Here is a 16976-nt window from a genome sequence, read left to right on the forward strand (position 1 = left end):
ACCAACAAGTTGCACAATGTCTATCTCGATTCTTCAGTCCTAACAGCAGCCAGAAAATGCGTGGGAACACCGACTACGATGTAATTGACGTGCTAGATATCTGTTAGGACCACCATTTGATCCAGTTATCAATGACCTCAGGGAAGCCTTCAGCACCCAGCTGCCTTCCCACCCGTACTCTCCAATCAGATGAGTCGTACGCATCACTGGCTGTAGCGTCAGGCTCCTTCAGGTCCAATCCGCTTGATATGTGGAACTTGGTACGGATCCACTCCCTTGGGACAAAGCCAGCAGTTTCCCAGTCAATAACACTCATTGTTCTATCACCAGTATTCACCAGTAGGTTCCGCGGGCCCATATCGCAATGATAGAACTTGAAGCTGGAGCAATTCATAGACAGTTCCTTGGCATTTGCGGCAAGATTTTGACGTGAAAAGTCATTAGGATCTCTGCGCCTTCTCATAAATCTGTCAGAAAGCTCCTTCCCGTCAACCCCACCAATATAATCGGCCTCCCACTTTTCCAGTTCTTTGCATATGCTGACAGCTCGGTGCACGTAGTATCGTCTTCTGCTTTCATCAATCGTTGGCCAAACTTCATCAAGCAGCTCTCCTGGGACTTTACTCGGGACCATAAAGTATCGCAGGCCCCAAAGCGCATAATATAGGCATTCGGGAATCGTGAAGCTTAGGTCACTTCTTTTGTGGAGCGCTGCCAAAGTAACATGTTCGCGTGTGGATCGGAGCTCGAACTCGTCCAGGTCCCGCACCTTGAGGAATGCGTCGCCAGCACGCCAGACAGCTGCGCATTCGCCTGCTTCATGGATCCTTTGAATAGGGCTTGTAGGTGAAAGTGGTCGCGATGGTGGCAGTGGCCATGGTGCATCAGAGAGGGCATAGAACGAGCCATTGCCATCACTCCACGAGCAGAGATAATTCTTGTTGGACAATTGACGGGTTAAAAGTAAGTGGTCGCCGATGATCCAAGAATTGTCATCAATCATCTGAACTAACTGCTGTACGGGGTGTTGGCCCGGCATTGTGAATGGGAAAGGTAATATTTGGCTGGAATTTCGTGCGTGTCTGAATTCTCTCGGGGTGCTTTTACTTCTGGACAGGAGTCTATGCAACACGGAGGAGTAACATGAGCTCCAAACTGACCCCGTACTTGTTGGTTTTGCGCGAGTCTGAGAATGCTAGGGGGAGGATGTGAGGAGGACATGTTGAAGGAAATATTTTCGTATTGCAATGTCAAGCTAGGGCCCAGCCTGGTTGCGAATTTGCTTGGGACGCACTACCTTACGCTAGCTTACTTAATTGGGAGGCCCGAGCACCCCGCATCGCAGCTTGTTGACATTCTGACCCAATTGCAAAGACATCGTCTGTTTTCGTTACGGCTACTGAATCGTTGTTCATCTTAATAATGGCAAATATATTATGCCCTGTTTTATATTAGTCATGCTTTAAGAAAATAGTACTCATTCTCGATATGTTACCTGTAAATGCCCCATCCGTGCCTCTCCCAGCTTCTGGCTTCTAAGCGGTCTTTCCGAGGTTAGTTTGGCTTAACCCATGTTTCCGCTTATTCGGCACTAACGACCCAGGCTCGTCGACCTGGAAATGAAGCTTCGATGCCGCCTATGGGGAGATCCAACCCGAATCGTCTCGTAGATCGCGGCCAATTTGGACGAGCTGGAAGCCGAGGCAGTACCCAAATGCCCCTCGGATTCCACGACGAGCCAGGAGAGTTTGATCCGAACGTGTTACCGTCTATTGAAGATTCATCACCAGTACGAGACGCTCCGCAGGTAAGTCAACGCACCTGTTGATGTGATCAATAACTAATGCCTGGCAGTACTCTCCTACCTCAAGTCACGTTGGTCTGCCCCAACACACGGCTCCGGCCGTGACGCACCGCCTCTCGACTCAACAGAGATCGTCAGTCCCGAGGCCTGATACACCTGCTCGTCGACGTGAATCAAGCTAGGCAAGCCAAGTCCCCCGTGCGTCGGAACGATCAGATCCGCCGACCCAATCACGCCAGTCAAGTCGTGCCCCCTAAACGACCAATACAGTTTAGTTTATATATCCTATTCACGTACACAATTATGGTAAACGAAGATGGCTTCATACTAATGCCGATCCAACTGTTGCTCCTACCCTTGCACAAGGTGATCCGGCCAAAGGAAGGCCCCACCACCGGCTCCTGCAACGCTTCGACATTAACGATAGGCTTTTGTGCGACAATTTCCGCGATCCCAAAGAGTATCATGCTCAGGTTCAACACAGGATAGCAGCAGCAGAAAACCCCAGGTGGTGCTTTGCATCTTAGATTGCGAATCGGGCAACGACAATTGAGAATGATGGGTAGCGGAGGCACTAGTTAGCGACATCGCTCATGCGCTGTGGGTGAAGTCGGCCTGATGGCACATGAGCGTGACGAGGTGCGCGCTCGCAACCCGCCATCGACCGTCCATTAGGTTAATGCCTTTACAAGGGAATCAGCACCTGATTCTCTAGGAACTGCAAAGATACATATTGCCGAGCGTTATCTTCAGTATATCGTGTCAAGCATCTGCTTGAATGAAGTACATTCCTTTGCCTTAAGCTCAGTCCTTCGGTGTGCAAGTGGGACTATTGCAAGGTCTTCGTCGCTTTTGGTGTACTATTTTTAACATCATGCCCCGAAAGGTTCCTGCAGTGGGGTTCGACAGACGTCAGCACCGCACCGCACGGACCAACTCGAGAACTCATCCAGCCTCATCCAGTTTTCTGTCTTGTTGACATACACAAACTTCACACAGGACATTTGCCTTCAACCACCTCCCGCTATCGCCATAAGCACTGCCAATCATGGTTCTCGGGAATCTAGTCTCTTGTCACGTCGTGTCTCAGCACGCGCGCGGAGGCCCCTGCATAACGAATAATATTCCTACACCAGATCGAGGGACATACACGTCAACCCAGCTGCTCCTTGTTGCAGTGCTCCTAACTACCCTTGTTTTGAGCTCCTCAAACCGGCCGATAATCAAGCTCCGTTTTGGCAGGCACTCATATGAATTAGGCATGCTAGGCGTTACCGCCTGCGAGCCGTGAGAAATACGCCGCATTCCAAGGACTTGGTGCTTCCATCAGCAGCGTATCGGCCCTTAGAGGGCTAGCTGGCGTCCCATGCGCAGCCTACCCAACCATTCCGTCCACCGACTGAACGAGCTGCTACCCAAACAGGCCACCGCCAAGAATACTAGTCAGGGCTCATACGCCAATGGTCGTGATAATCGCCTGGCACAACACGACAGAGGGAACAAGGGGGACGAATGTGAAAAAGTATGACCCTACGGCATCCACACAAACAATGGGGGCGAAGGGCAAGACGAATCTACACAGCGGCCTTGCTCGATTCCGCCAGTGTTGCATTTCTTGGGCACGAGACTTCGGCACGAGCACAGATGCGGGTGCGAAGACGGCGATGAGAGTGCCACGAATGATGGGGCTGCGCTCGACTGCGTAGGCAGATGTCGCTATGGGCACAATGACCCTTGGCTCGGATGGTTGAGGACAAGCAACCCGCGAGCTAGCCAGGAGAGACGATGTTATGGGCTGGGCATGTGCATAGGCATCGCGAGTCTACTAGTCCAGGGTGGCATATTGAATAATCACTTGCTGAGGTTTACTGCTTTCACTGGCTATGGCAGCCCCGGGCAGCCAGTCCGTGACTGCATAGGCCACTAGAGACTGGCTACCACTAGTTAAGATCTGAATATCGAATGCTTCACCTAACCTGCCTAGTTCTCACTTTAATGCTTGATCAAACATGCCGTTGACTTCACATGCCGTTGTTGCTGGCCAACAGACCTATCGGACGTCACGTCTGCACGGCAAGGCCACCACCCGCTGGGCATTGGGTGGTCTAGTACGCTAAGGGTCGAGTGAAAGCGATGACCCGCCTCAACCTTTTTCGTGCCAGGAAGAGTAGCGGACCTACCAGACCCATTGTGTTATCTTGACTTTCCAACATTCAGGGGGTCTGTATCAAGCAAACGAAGGACTCTTGGCACTGCCGGCCGAATGGTGGGACGATGGCTTACATGGCATCCTGCCGGTTGATAACCCTGAACCAACGCAAGGATAATGCACAGAAGTATTATCATGGTCTCTCAGCGAGCACAAACGGAGCCGGCACCATGACGAACTGCTGCCTCGGCCAGGATGCAGGGGTCAAGATGACCATGGTATTATTATGAGGTGGGAGAGGTGGCGGACACAGGCTAGTAATAGCATACTTTATTGCATGCGTACCGGGATGTATTGTGGGCAGGCATGACGAGACATGTATAAGTCGGTACCAGAACGAGCACTCTGCATAGCTGTAGCGCATGCCGTAGCGGTACGCGATGTTCAATAAGTGACTAGGCCGAAGCTAGTCCTGCCGGCCAAGGAGTAACTGTGGCCGCATATTAACCGGCCATATACCTCAAACATAATAAGCATAGTTTGCAAATAGTCTCTTTACGGTCCTTAGACTACGCCCCTTAAGGTGTAGGAGTATATCTAGAGTAGTGCTGTGGTTATACACGGCTGGTTAAAGTAGTCGCCTAAGAGCTAGCTCTGTCCTAATTAGCAAGTTAGTTAAGCCGATATGGTTAAATAAACTATTTCTATATTCTACTAGATATTAGAATCTAGAACCTCTTAAGCCTTTACTATTACTCGCCGTTATATGTTATAAGCTAAGGCACCCCTCCACGGACCGTCCCTTCACGGACCACCGCGTTTTGCCCCACAAACGCGGTTTTCCAACATAGACCCTGGACATGAAAATGTTAATTTCTAGTACAACTCCTAGTTATTCGTACTATATAATATACTCCTTTTGCTCGCTGTCTATTAATCATTTCAACATGGCCTCATTCGAGGCTCAAAAGCGCGCCCACGCTGCGATACATGACGTGAAGCTCGGGCTGGGCGTTCGAGAGGCCGTTCGGAAATGGGATGCCACCCGATCGTACGTCAACCGGCGCCTAGCCGGTGTGCCGACAAGACAAGAGCTGAATAAGGACCGGCAGGCATTGTCACCTCTCCTAGAGGCTCAATTAGCCCATTGGGCCATTGGCCAAGCCAGGCTGGGCTTCGCACCGGCGCTGGTCAAGTTCAGATCCATGGCTCAGCGCATGTTGAATGCTTCCGGCACCTCTTACCAGCTAGGGCAGCGATGGCATGCGCGGTTTTTGGCCAGAAACGGGGACGTCAAGGCAACTAGGTCCAGAATCATCAATTACAACAGAGTCAACGGCGCCACGGTCGCGAATATCAACGTATTCTTCGACAGACTCGATGCGCCCGAATTAGCCAATATCCCTCCTGAGCGCTTCTATAACACGGACGAAATGGGTATCGGCCAAGGCGTTAGGGGCGACCATTGGGTGATTTCCGAAGCCACAAGCCATATAGCCCTTAAGAAAGATGTCGAGAAGGGCGAATGGATCACTGCTTTGGAGTGTGTGAGCTGCGATGGGGTAGCCCTCCCGCCACTGGTCATTTTCAAGGGGGTCGACGTCCAAAGCCAGTGGTTTCCGGACCAGAACCGGCATCTCTGGGACGACTGGCGATTCAAAGCATCAGCTAGAGGGTGGACCAGTAATACCACGGCTTTGAATTGGATCGAAGACATCTTTATTCCTCATATACGGTCTCGCCACGGCAACAAATGGGTCGTCCTGGTTTGTGATGGCCATGAATCGCACACGAACGATGACTTTCTATGGCTCTGTCTTTCAAATAAGATATGGCTAGTCTTTTACGAGCCACACTGCAGTCATGTAGTCCAGGTTTTAGATGTAGGAGTCTTCGGGTTATTAAAAAGAAGGCTAAGGAGGCTTTTAAGGGACTATCCGAATACGATCCTTGGGCTAAAGCCTACTAAGATGGATATGTTAAAGGTATACCGCCAGGCTAGGATTGACGTATTAACTCCCTCTATAATCAGAAACGCCTGGAGAACGGCTGGGATCTATCCGCGGGATCGGTCGAAGCCGCTATCGTCGAGATATATCATCCTAGAGGATGTAGGTGTTGCCCGGGTACGTTCTGGGGCACCGGAAGTGGTTGAAAGGGAATCAACACCCGATTTCGTTGCCGAACTAGCCCCAACACCTATCAAAACACCCTCTGGTGGCCAGGCATTACGGCGAAGTGGTCGTCAGCTAGCTGCCTTAGACCCTACTTTCAAGCTCCCTTCTCAACGGCTCTTCGTTCGTAAGGCTAGCAAGGCTCTGGACCAACAAGCCGATAAAATCGCGAGTTTAGAAGCGCAGATCGATTATCTTCAATCCAAACTCGACAGAAAGACTGCAAGGGTACGTCAAAAGGTAAGAATCGCACCGGGACAGCGATTCGTTCGCATGGCTGACATACGCCGGGCCAAGCGGAGGCTAAGGGGTAGAGTCGTATACGAGGACGAAGCCAGCGACGTTGACATGCCAGGCGCGCCTCGCAACGCTGCAGAAGCTGAAGAAGAGGATGGAACGGAGGCAGAGGACTGTATTATTGTTAGGAACACCCAAAGATAGGATTGTTTTATCGATTTTGGTTGTAAAGATGATTCTAATTGAAAGAGGTGTAATTGCCCCTCAACTGGTCCGTAAAGGGGGTGGTCCGTGGAGGGGTGCCTTAGCTTAAGTAACTGCGTTCCTCTTAAGCTTGCTATGACTAGTTGAGCTAATGGCTACTACGTGATTCCGGCAGCCAGACATCCCACGTCTAGACGATGCACCTACATATTGCTTGCATGACTTAAGAGGCAAGCAGGTATTACCACGTCGGGCAAGTATAGCGACTCCTCAGAGTCTGTTGTGATAACGGCCCCGGCTTGCAGGTTGAGAGCCCGCATGTTTCCAGGTCAGATCATCCAATCTAGCATGCCAGAGGAGGGCTTGATAGACGGAAGGCGAGGACAGTTATATACCTGTGGTGCAGTTCCATGTGCTCCTCCCCTACGGTTTTGGAATCATCGTATGTGGTTCGCAGTGTGTATGTTGCGTAGCGCCTCTTTCCACATGCCTATGCTCCCTCATTCGTTAAGACTCAAGGATACTCCTCACCATCCTCCAGTCTCTGGTCCCGTCTCATTCTCTCGCATTGTTGAAGGTGTTCCTCGAAGCTCGTCTATCTTTCGTAGTAAACACAGGCTCACTTGATCACCTATTGTTCTTTCTGACCTGTTGCTTGCCCGTGTACTGTTGACTAACAGCCACACAACACGAATAAAGCTATTTGTTGTCCTTGAAGACATCCGATTTAACCTGGCTATCCTCGCCAATCAGCTTCAGCACCCCAAAACAGCACCTCGTCTCTTACCTTGCTATTATTCAAAGTTCGTCCAGAACCACAGCTAGGAGGCATTCGACCAGCCCGAGTCCCAATCTCAACCTGTTTGATCTCTTAGAGCCACTGAGTCACTTTCTATAACGTTTTGAACTCGGCACACAGGGATTCGACACCTGATCTGAGCATCATGTTCGAGTTAGCTTCCTTCGGAGCGCTCTGGGTGTTCCTCCTGACACCCTCGTGGCTCAAATTTCACATGGGTCTCTGGTGAGTTCCGGCGCATCACGACTTGCTGCTCGAGCTGTAGTCCAGCTCACATACGGTGCGCAGAAAATAATTCTATGCAGGCTATGGCGCTACACCCGCACCATTGTTCATATAATTAGTCATTGGATGTATAAGTCGAAGCCGATCCCGGCCGAGCCCAAATACACCCCTTCTGACGTGACGGTTGTTATCCCCACCATCCACAATTGCCCCGAGGAGCTGCGCACTTCGTTGCAGAGCATCCTGGCCTGTAAGCCCTACGAGATGATCATGATTACTACCCGGGACAAGTACGCAGCCCTCGAGAAACTGGTCGAGTCTCTGCCGTTTTCCAGGATCCGCATTCTCTGCACCAACATTGCCAACAAGCGCCTCCAAGTCTGCAAGGCTCTCCCCCGAAGTCAAGACCTCGATCACCATCATGGCAGATGACGATGTCTGGTGGCCTCCAACTCTGCTGCCCTGGATTCTTGCCCCGTTCGAGGATGCCAAGATTGGAGGAGTCGGTACATGCCAGCGAGTACGCCGCGAACGCACTGCCTCGTGGACCGACAACGTCTGGAACTGGCTCGGCGCCGCCTATATCGAGCGGCGCAACTTCGAGATCTCGGCTACTCATAACATGGACGGCGGAACTTCGTGCATGTCTGGCCGCACCGGCGCCTACCGATCAGAGATTCTTTCGAGCGGAGACTTCCTCGACGGGTTCCAACGCGAGCGTTGGGGCAAGTTTATCCTTAACGCCGACGACGACAACTTCGTGACCCGATGGCTCGTCAACCACCAGTGGAAGACCTGGATTCAGTACGAGAAGGAATGCGAAATCGAGACGACGCTGGAATACGGCATGAAGTTTATGTACCAATGCTCTCGATGGGCACGCAGCAACTGGCGCAGCAACTGGACGAGCTTGGTTAAGGAGCGAAACGTGATTACGTGAGTGCATCCATTTTATAAAACCCTTTGATTGGCTAAACTAATTTTTTTGGATGGTAGTCAGCAGCCGTGGTGCACTTACGCTCTTCACCTGGTCACCTTCACTTCGCTGGCCTTTATTGGAGACCCCCTGATTCTGCTGACCCTTTGGTGGGGCACAGCTAATTGGGACCCGGAAACCCGGCACTACGTCCTGATTGCCGAACTGGTTTGGATGTTCCTCTTTACCAAGACGGTTAAGCTTGTTGGTCTCTGGCGTCGCCATCCTTAGGACCTCTTATTCTACTTCGTCTCCGTTATTTTTAGCTATTTTTATGGTTTGATTAAAATATATGCCTTATTTATTCTTTATGTAGTAAGTTTTACTACGGTCTACCGCTAAGTGCCGCAGCTAGATATATTAATACGATTAATTAGACGTCGTGGGGTAACCGACTTAATAGTAACGCCCACGACAACCTGCGTATAGCGCCTTAACTTAGTTATTATAAATTACTATAAGTCGGTGCTAAGGCGGCTCGATAAACCTTAATATAGTGCTAGTCGTATACCCGGTCGGCGTTAACCGTTCTATAAACGCCTAGAACTTATAAATAATTAATTAATCCCTTTTAAAAGCGACCGGGCTAAGTTATATAATAACTTCATAATTTATAATTAGACTCGGATCAAGATCTCTTTTATTTTACTAGTCTAAAGATATATAGAATCGGAGTGATAATATTCGATTAATTGAAAGCTAGTGCTTGCCCTTCTTTCTTCGTTTCTAAGAAAATGGCTAGGACGGCTTCTTATAGTAATAAAAAGGCCAGGGCTTAATTATATTATTTCTTTTCGAAGCTTGCGCTTTATTCTCCTTGTTTATAGGCAGCTTATAACGTAGATATCGTAAGCTTATTTAAATATTCGCCGTTAGTAAGCTCGTTAAGCTCTTTAGCTTCTGGCGCTGTTATTACCTCGATACCGTTTACTTTCTCGTTCCCGTTATCCGGACCATTATTGCGGTTACGATCAGACTTATACACCACTATACATATCTATTGTGGTAAGCTTTTATAAACAGGATTATATAACTATATAACGTAAATAAAATATACTGGTAAAATGGGACTTAAGTTGGAGGCGGCCGACTTAATACGATGCCTACGGTAATAGGCGCAATGTCTCGCATTAGAAAATAGCGGCACGTTTAACTCCTAACCGCGGATGGCACTTACGTGAAGGGAGCGCTACTAGCGGCGACCTTATGCTTGAAAGCTATTATAGCGGCGTCTTTGAACTCTCTACTAGGGCCGACGCTGGCCTCCTCGCCAAGACCCTCGACTCTCTGTCCTTCGCCCAGGCGGCCGTCTTGCTGCTGGGACTCAGCACCGCCGCCACCGCCATGTTCCAGACGCATGCCATGGCGCTGCTCCTGCCCACTGCCCCGTCTGCAGCCTAGAACAGGGACAAGGACGGCAAGAAGGTCTTTCTCGTGGGGGCGGCCGCCCCAGCGTCGGCAGCTGCGATATCCAGCTCGCCGGCACGGCCGGCACGCGCAACCAGGACTGCTGCCAAAACCTCAGCGTACGGTGGGTCTTCGACTCCTGCGACGAGAACGTCGAGGATGCGATCGTCGAAGCCCTCCGGGGCCGCGAGTGTATCGGCCCAAGGTTCTCTCCTCAGCTGACTGTCTCCTGCCGCCCCAGCCGCTCGGCCTGCGACTTGTACACGACGCGGCTGATGGCGTCGACGGGCTCCTTGTTGACAAGCAGCGGCGGCTTGACCAGGCCCGCCCGCTTCCGCCCAGCAGCCTCGTCATTGAGCGTCGCGTTCCCTGGCCGCGCCCTTGAGCTTGCCGAACAGGCTGTCGACCAGCTGTGCCGTTGGCAGCCGGTACTTAATGATGACCGACATGCTATGGAAGAACTCGACGGACTCCTGCTTACCGCGGTTCACCTCACAGAGCTCGAGAACCCGGTCCAGGTACTCCTTGTGCACCGTCACCGTCGCGAGCACGTACGGCTCGTAGCACCCATCGCCCCGCGTGCGGTGGTTCTCGCTGGAACTCGGCCGGATCTGCATGACTTACGCGGTACCGTCCCTCCAGACCACCTTCGTCTAGACCACGGGCTCGGTGATGATACTGGCCCCGTGCTCTCGACGCAGGCAGTCCCGGGAACACGCTGGGGCACAGACTACCGAGGAAGCCTAGCCGCCAGCCGGCTCCCGAGCTTCCGAGTGTTTCTTTGGGTAAAATCACGCACCTGTCGGCGAGCACAAGCCAGCCAAGCCAGCCAAGCGGCGGTAGTCGTCGCTATCGGTAGGAAAGGCCGTGGCGAAGACCTTGAGTTTGAGCTCCTCGAAGCCGGGGAAGGGGGCCACCATGTTCTCGGAGCCCACGGTGGTGAAGGCGTGGCCGATCTTGGCGTTCTGAGTCTTCTTGGTACCCGGTGGGAGATGTAGCCGACCTGCGCTGCCGCAAGACCGACTGCGCAGACGGTGCCGTCGAAGACGCGCACCAGATAGATGACGCCGCGGAGTTCGTCATATTAATAGTCCACCAGCAGCCTGCGCAAGGGCTTTATATGGTCGCCCTTAAGTGTGGGTATATTCCCGACGAGGGGCACGAGCGACTGGACGTTGAGGCCCGTCTTGGGGCCTACGCCGATGGCGGTGGTGGAACCGGGTCTGGAAGTAGCCTCGAGCCGGTTGAGGACACATAGGATATCGGCGGCGCTCAGGTCGATCTCGTGGATAACGGGCAGGATCTCGAAGCGCTCAGCGAAGGCGCGTAGAAGTTGGCGGCTGGCGGGGCGGGATGCCCTGGCTAGCGTTGACGAGCAGCACGGCGCCGCCACGGCTGGCGAAAGACTCGGTTACCTCGGTGCGGACGTCGACGTGCCCAAGGGCCTCGACGAGGTGAGGGTATATCATGGAGCCGGTCTGGGCTGTGACGGCCATGCCGCGCTGGTGCCCGGCGAGGACGAAGCCCAGCGCATAGGGGGAGGGCAGTGTGGGCGACGGGCGCTAGGTGGTTCGAGGGGCGACCTGACAGGAGACCGCAGGAAGTCTTGTTAGCTGCAGACCAGCCGAGGCTCTAGAACGGCGGGATGGCGCCAACTCGAAGTCGCGCAGCGCGGGCAGCCCATCGCCGAGGTTCGGACGGAGAAGTGTGGCGTCGTCCACGCGGGTGGATCGGGCAAGTCACCCTCCGGGTCCGAAGACGACCATAGTTCAAGATCGTTTGAGGGGCATACACTCCGAGCAGGTTGGCGATCTGGTAGGATCCGACTCGTCAAGACATCGGCCCATCGTCGGGTAGGCTGGCATGTAGAACCCGTAGGTGCAAGCTGTTTTCGAGGAATCGGCCGGCGCGGCGTGCACAAAGTGGAGCGTCGGGGAAAAGGTCCGATGGCCCTGGGAGAAGTCGGTGGCTCGTGATCGGGGTAGCGTCGTCTGCGCCGCGGAGGCACGCCCTTCCTCGCGTCGCCTCGCCTCGGCGTCTGTCGCGGGCGTTGGCTGGCTGTCTTCGTGATCGGAAGCGCGGCTAGGTGGAGTCGACAGCACGTGCGCGCGTCTCACGATGCGCGTCTCGATGCGCGCTGGGCCTGGTACACGGAAGGTACGACGCCGCGGCGAGGTGCGATCAGACAGAGGCAGGTGCGGGTGTTGCCCTCCGGTGCACTACACAGCCCTGTGGTGAACGTCACGTGCTGCGACGCACAAGCCAGCTAACGCGCTTCCCCCTCCGTCCTGCCAAGTCGCCCATGCATCAACTGGTTACCCGCCTGCACCATCCCCTCTGGGAACTCATCGAGCACAAGTGCACGCTCTGTTTCTTCGGGCCTCCGGTTCGAAGACCGGTTGTCTCGTCCTAGCTGCCCGTTGCGCGCTTCGGAAATGTAGCCGAGCGGCCAATGCAGAGGCCTGTCAAGACGAGTGCACTAGCCAGGCCTATAACGACTGCCGTAGCCGTATCCCTCCAGACTATTCTACGGCGAGGCACAAGGCTGTTCGTTCGATTTTCTTTCTGGACCAAGCAATATTGACGGTTTCTGCATTACCGTTTTAAAAAATGTATATCGACGCAAGCCTCCGCAATTAAGGACTCCGCGAATCTGCCTACGACCCCGATACTGAACGAATAGCCGAACTTTGCTAACCTTAATACGTTGTTTAATAGCGTCTCGGCCTAAACATAGATCCCTTACGCCGCGCAGCGTTTTATTACTAGCTTATTCCTTTTTACGAAAACCGAGATATGTAAGCTTTATATCGGTACTTAACCGTATAAACGTGTTACGTGCTAGGTGTTTTTACCCCGGAACTCGGCCACCGCAGCTATACCTCTTACCTTTATTAATTTGAAGCACATCGACTACCCGAGGGCCAATTCGCTCTAGGTGTACGAAGCACTAGCTAACGAACCCGCTCGCGAATTAAATAAGCGGCGACACCAACTGCTCGTCCCCCCCCTTATGCCTCTAGAATACCGACGAGGATCCCTACATTTTAGTCGTAATAATCGCGCTGGCGCAATAGGCCGGATATAGAAGGCGGAGACGGAAATACGGGCGGTTAGCACTAACACGAAAGAAAACAAGTACCACTAGCGAGACATATTTTCCGTATACACGGCGATAGTGTTTTAGGGCGCTCCCAGCTATATTCTATAATTTAAACTATACCGTACTTCACGTAATATAAGGTTTATTATTAAACACTAAAAAGCTACGTTATTCCTAATACTAGGGCTGGCGGAGTACTTAGGACGGCTGCTAGGTAGTAGTCCTTTCGCGACACACCGCACGTCCTACGCCGAAGCGTAAGCGTAATTCCGCGGACGATAGTTACATCTTCAAATAAACAAAACACGAACTTATAATTGGCCTGTAGTACCTTTATTCTTAATCCTTTATTACTTTTGTCTCGTTATTATTCCGGTCCAGTGGACAAGGCTAGGTGGGACTTCAAGGCTAGTCCCGAATCCATTTAAAGTACAATAAAACGGATTTCGAACTTCCATTGGCTGATTTATACCTTTCGTAGAAATAGCTACAATACATTTCAGTTTTAATCTTTCAATCCAATAAGCCTGCTAAGGATACGAATATTTATCGAAGGAGAGGTTTAATTAGGGCGTTGGGACGTGGGCGCCAGTTCGTTCCTACTGAGACCCCAGGTATCCTGGGTGGACATCTTATAGGTAACCGCTGTCTTTGGACCTGGGTTACGCCGATCTGCGGGCGCGTAGGCAGTCAAGCTTCTGCATGCGAGATGAGCCTTACTTCAGAGCCTCCGATCGTAGTGCTGACCCGCTGTCAGCTATTTTAGTACTTGGAGGCGGGGTTACGGATACGTACTTTGGAACGGCTGTCCCAGGGTCTTTTAGTGTCCTAGGCACCGAGGATCATTGAGTCCCATCCATGCCCCCCTCTTGCCCCAATCGCGCTGGCCTCTTCGACCCTTCCAGACTCGGCCATTGTTGCGACAGCACGCCCACCCACCCCGCGAGACACACAGTCTAGCGACGAAGACATTGTGGAAGCTGTGAGTAAATAGCCCTCGCAGTTGATACTGACCTCAAACGACAGCACCACCACGTCGCCGCCTTCCGAACTTGAGGATGCCGATACCGAGTATAGTCTGCCAAGCGAGCCCCGGCCCGAACCAGAAGTCGATCGGACACCTAGTATCCGGCTGCAGCAATCGGGGTTACGGCAGCAGAGCAAGAGAAACACTACGGCAGTAACAAAGTCCAAGAGGCAGAACCAGCTTCCAAACCCGACACGTATGGAGCAACAGAATCCAGGAAGAAGAAGCAGTGTCCAAGCCCGACAGATTCAGCAGTAACAGAGTCCAAGAAGCAGAAACGGTTTCCAAGTCCGACAGATGTAGCAGCTCGGTTAACCAACGCGAATAGTATCCGACGATTTATAACACACGTTACGATATAGAGGACAGGTAGCGTGGCGCTTCCAGATTTTCGCATTACCGGGGACTGGGTTGAACGAGCGGCGAAACACTATATACTTGGCGATAGTTTGGACAATTCCTCCAAGCTTTACAAGTTTCTATCGTTTCTCGCAAAAGTCCAGGTCGCCTAGAGTATCGACGAAGGGGCTGCCGACATGATCGAAAAGGTCCTAAAAAGACTAGGAAAAGGGGTAGACCCCAAAACACGGAAGACGTTCCAGGACCAGCTGAAGTTCCCACGCAGCCTGGTAAGGGCTCTAGGAGAATATCGCAATCTGCTGTCTTTCCTTCCATTAGACGATGATGGCCCTGTGACTATGAAGGACTACTTGCAAATGGCAGGTGATACCACGACAGCGTTCCACGCCGCTCTCGGGAACGACCCGAAGATATTACGATCCTCGCTAGGGTGGGTTGTTCATTCGAAAGGTCGATCACTGAGAACGTGGAATTCCCTAAGATGATATGGGAAGGGATCGATGCGGAGGAGCTCAGTACGTTAACGAAAGATCGTCTGGTCCGGTTATTAGACGTTCAGTACATACACAAGAATATTTTCGACCGTCCGAGTTGGGACAAACCAGACGGCTAGCCCGGAGCCTGGCCCGTCGACCCCGACGGCATTCTGGATGGCGAGCAGTGTGTCGTCGGTCATGGTGATGCATGCCAGTGCATAGGAAGCTGCTTCGCCCGGCCGCCTTGTGTCGCTAGTTACGGACGTAAGGGCCTTGGCCTTCGTGCTGTTTTCTCCGGGCAAAGAGGAGTTGGCGTACAAGAAGAACCAGCGGATCGGACAGATCGTCGGACGTATCGTGGCCCCATGCACGTACGAAGATGGCTTTGCTCTCGATCTTGTACGGTCCGACATGGCGGGAGAGCCGACCGTCGGTCAGATTTACACTAGGACGGAGAGCAATGTCTTCCGGTTTGTAAACCACCGTTGATATGGTGAAGTCATATCCGGGAGATATCGCATGATTATTCTTGCGTCCCGAGATATTGACGACGGAGAAGAGCTTACCGCTGATTGGGGTAAGGGCTTTCTCGACGGGATACGGTGTCACTGCGAAGATTGTCAAGGACTACGAGTTGGCTGCCGTCAGACTTTCGCATGTCACGGCCAACAAAAATAGTACTACTTGGATAAAGTTGTTCATGAACGACATGCGAATTCCAGCTTCTTAAAATTCGTGCACCAACATGGATAGTACATCAAGCTCAGCGAGAAACAAGCAGATATTTCGCATGTTCGTCGACGACGACTCCCGGAGTCTTCGTCACCATCAATGTCAGAACATCCTCCATGTACCAACCAGCAATCGATGATGGCATCCTCATCACTGTAGACTTGGTGGTCTTCTCCCAAACGCAAAGCCCTGGGGCTGGAGAGTTCATCCGTACTCGACATTGCGTACGAGAATGCTTCATCAGTCTCTGATGCTAACGGAAGATCAGCCAAACCCCCGTACCGAGACCGTGGTGAAGGGAGCCAAAGGAGGCGGCTCTCTTATCCGCCAGACGCAGAACAACTAGATGATTCGATCCACGTGGTCCAAGCATCGCCGGTAAGCCATGCGGTATTGGGCTCATCGTCGTATAACCTCATCGTCGTATAACAGAAAGTTGCGGCATGGCCAGTGCTTGGGTTGGTGGACTGCTTGGGACCGCTGCTTGGTGTTGTACCTATCACACCTTCCGTGCCTCCTACTTGGACCATGGCCCTGTTTCCAGCGAACGTGGTCATACATCGTCAGGGAAACCAGACGAACCCATGTGGAACCTTACGATGAGCAGGCCGCGCCAGGGGCTAGGCGCACGCCAGATGGCACGGGTCAATTAATGAGCACGGGTGCGGGCGTTGGCCAGGTCGCGCTCCAGGGACGAATGGCCGAGTATCCTCGGTGGAGATAACGCAGAGCCGGCGCGATCTACTGTATGGGCTCTTTGCTCGCGCATCGAACAGCAGGCGGCTGGGCGGCAGTGGTATGACCTGGCACTGAAGGCGCGGGGTAGTGGACGGGCCTGATGATTAATGACTGGTAGCTATATCGTCACGGTGGCATCAGGGCCACATACAGGCTATACATACATAGGTTGCTGAAGCGCCCAAGAGTTCCCCAGCAGGATAACCTAGTCTAAGCCTTAGACACGACACTAGCGACAATCAGTATGAGCACTGGCACCTCTGAAGATCGGATGTCGATAAACACCACCTAGCAGAACCAACGCAGCTAATTCTATAGACTGGTAAGAAATTCTAAGCACACTGTACTATGAAACAAATACACTGGATGGCTATCGGGATGCTGGGCACTGGGTATTGCACCGAGCGTTCTTTACAGGCTGTGGAGGCCCTACGTCCACAATTATCATCCCCTCGGTAGAAATCAGACTGTTTGACACACTAAGTGCAGACTCGTTGCCCCGAAAACTACAGTCGATTGTAGGCCATCCGAACCACGACAATTGAGAAGCGCTGAAGTTCACATC

General features: G+C 52.4%; 5 protein-coding genes across 5 annotated transcripts; 3 read left to right on the top strand and 2 right to left on the bottom strand.

Moving 5' to 3' along the window:
* Window positions 1-103: 103 nt before the first annotated feature.
* Window positions 104-1039, bottom strand: PG994_004267 (protein kinase-like protein; the record flags this gene model as incomplete). Its single annotated transcript, XM_066855676.1, has 1 exon — window positions 104-1039. One exon carries the CDS (start codon window positions 1037-1039, stop codon window positions 104-106), a length of 936 nt encoding a protein of 311 aa, XP_066717843.1.
* A 591-nt stretch (window positions 1040-1630) lies between these two features.
* On the top strand, window positions 1631-1955 carry PG994_004268 (uncharacterized protein; the record flags this gene model as incomplete). The annotated part of the gene is made up of 2 exons (XM_066855677.1): window positions 1631-1807; window positions 1872-1955. 2 exons carry the CDS (start codon window positions 1631-1633, stop codon window positions 1953-1955), a joined length of 261 nt encoding a protein of 86 aa, XP_066717844.1.
* A 2945-nt stretch (window positions 1956-4900) lies between these two features.
* PG994_004269 (transposase) lies at window positions 4901-6206 on the top strand (the record flags this gene model as incomplete). Its single annotated transcript, XM_066855678.1, has 2 exons — window positions 4901-5719; window positions 6144-6206. 2 exons carry the CDS (start codon window positions 4901-4903, stop codon window positions 6204-6206), a joined length of 882 nt encoding a protein of 293 aa, XP_066717845.1.
* Window positions 6207-7512: 1306 nt separating this feature from the next.
* PG994_004270 (glycosyltransferase family 2 protein) lies at window positions 7513-8799 on the top strand (the record flags this gene model as incomplete). The annotated part of the gene is made up of 4 exons (XM_066855679.1): window positions 7513-7592; window positions 7673-7904; window positions 7972-8528; window positions 8589-8799. 4 exons carry the CDS (start codon window positions 7513-7515, stop codon window positions 8797-8799), a joined length of 1080 nt encoding a protein of 359 aa, XP_066717846.1.
* Window positions 8800-9741: 942 nt separating this feature from the next.
* Window positions 9742-15354, bottom strand: PG994_004271 (Translation factor; the record flags this gene model as incomplete). The annotated part of the gene is made up of 12 exons (XM_066855680.1): window positions 9742-9949; window positions 9979-10151; window positions 10199-10321; window positions 10383-10565; window positions 10600-10718; window positions 10775-10949; window positions 11072-11287; window positions 11349-11537; window positions 11597-11768; window positions 11803-12118; window positions 12295-12437; window positions 15068-15354. 12 exons carry the CDS (start codon window positions 15352-15354, stop codon window positions 9742-9744), a joined length of 2304 nt encoding a protein of 767 aa, XP_066717847.1.
* Between the last annotated feature and the right edge of the window lie 1622 nt (window positions 15355-16976).

This window comes from Apiospora phragmitis (genome assembly GCF_038363925.1).
Source record: "Apiospora phragmitis strain CBS 135458 chromosome Unknown utg000005l:1.0-4161743.0:1.0-4166827.0, whole genome shotgun sequence".
In the NCBI taxonomy this organism is placed as follows: Eukaryota; Fungi; Ascomycota; class Sordariomycetes; order Amphisphaeriales; family Apiosporaceae; genus Apiospora; species Apiospora phragmitis.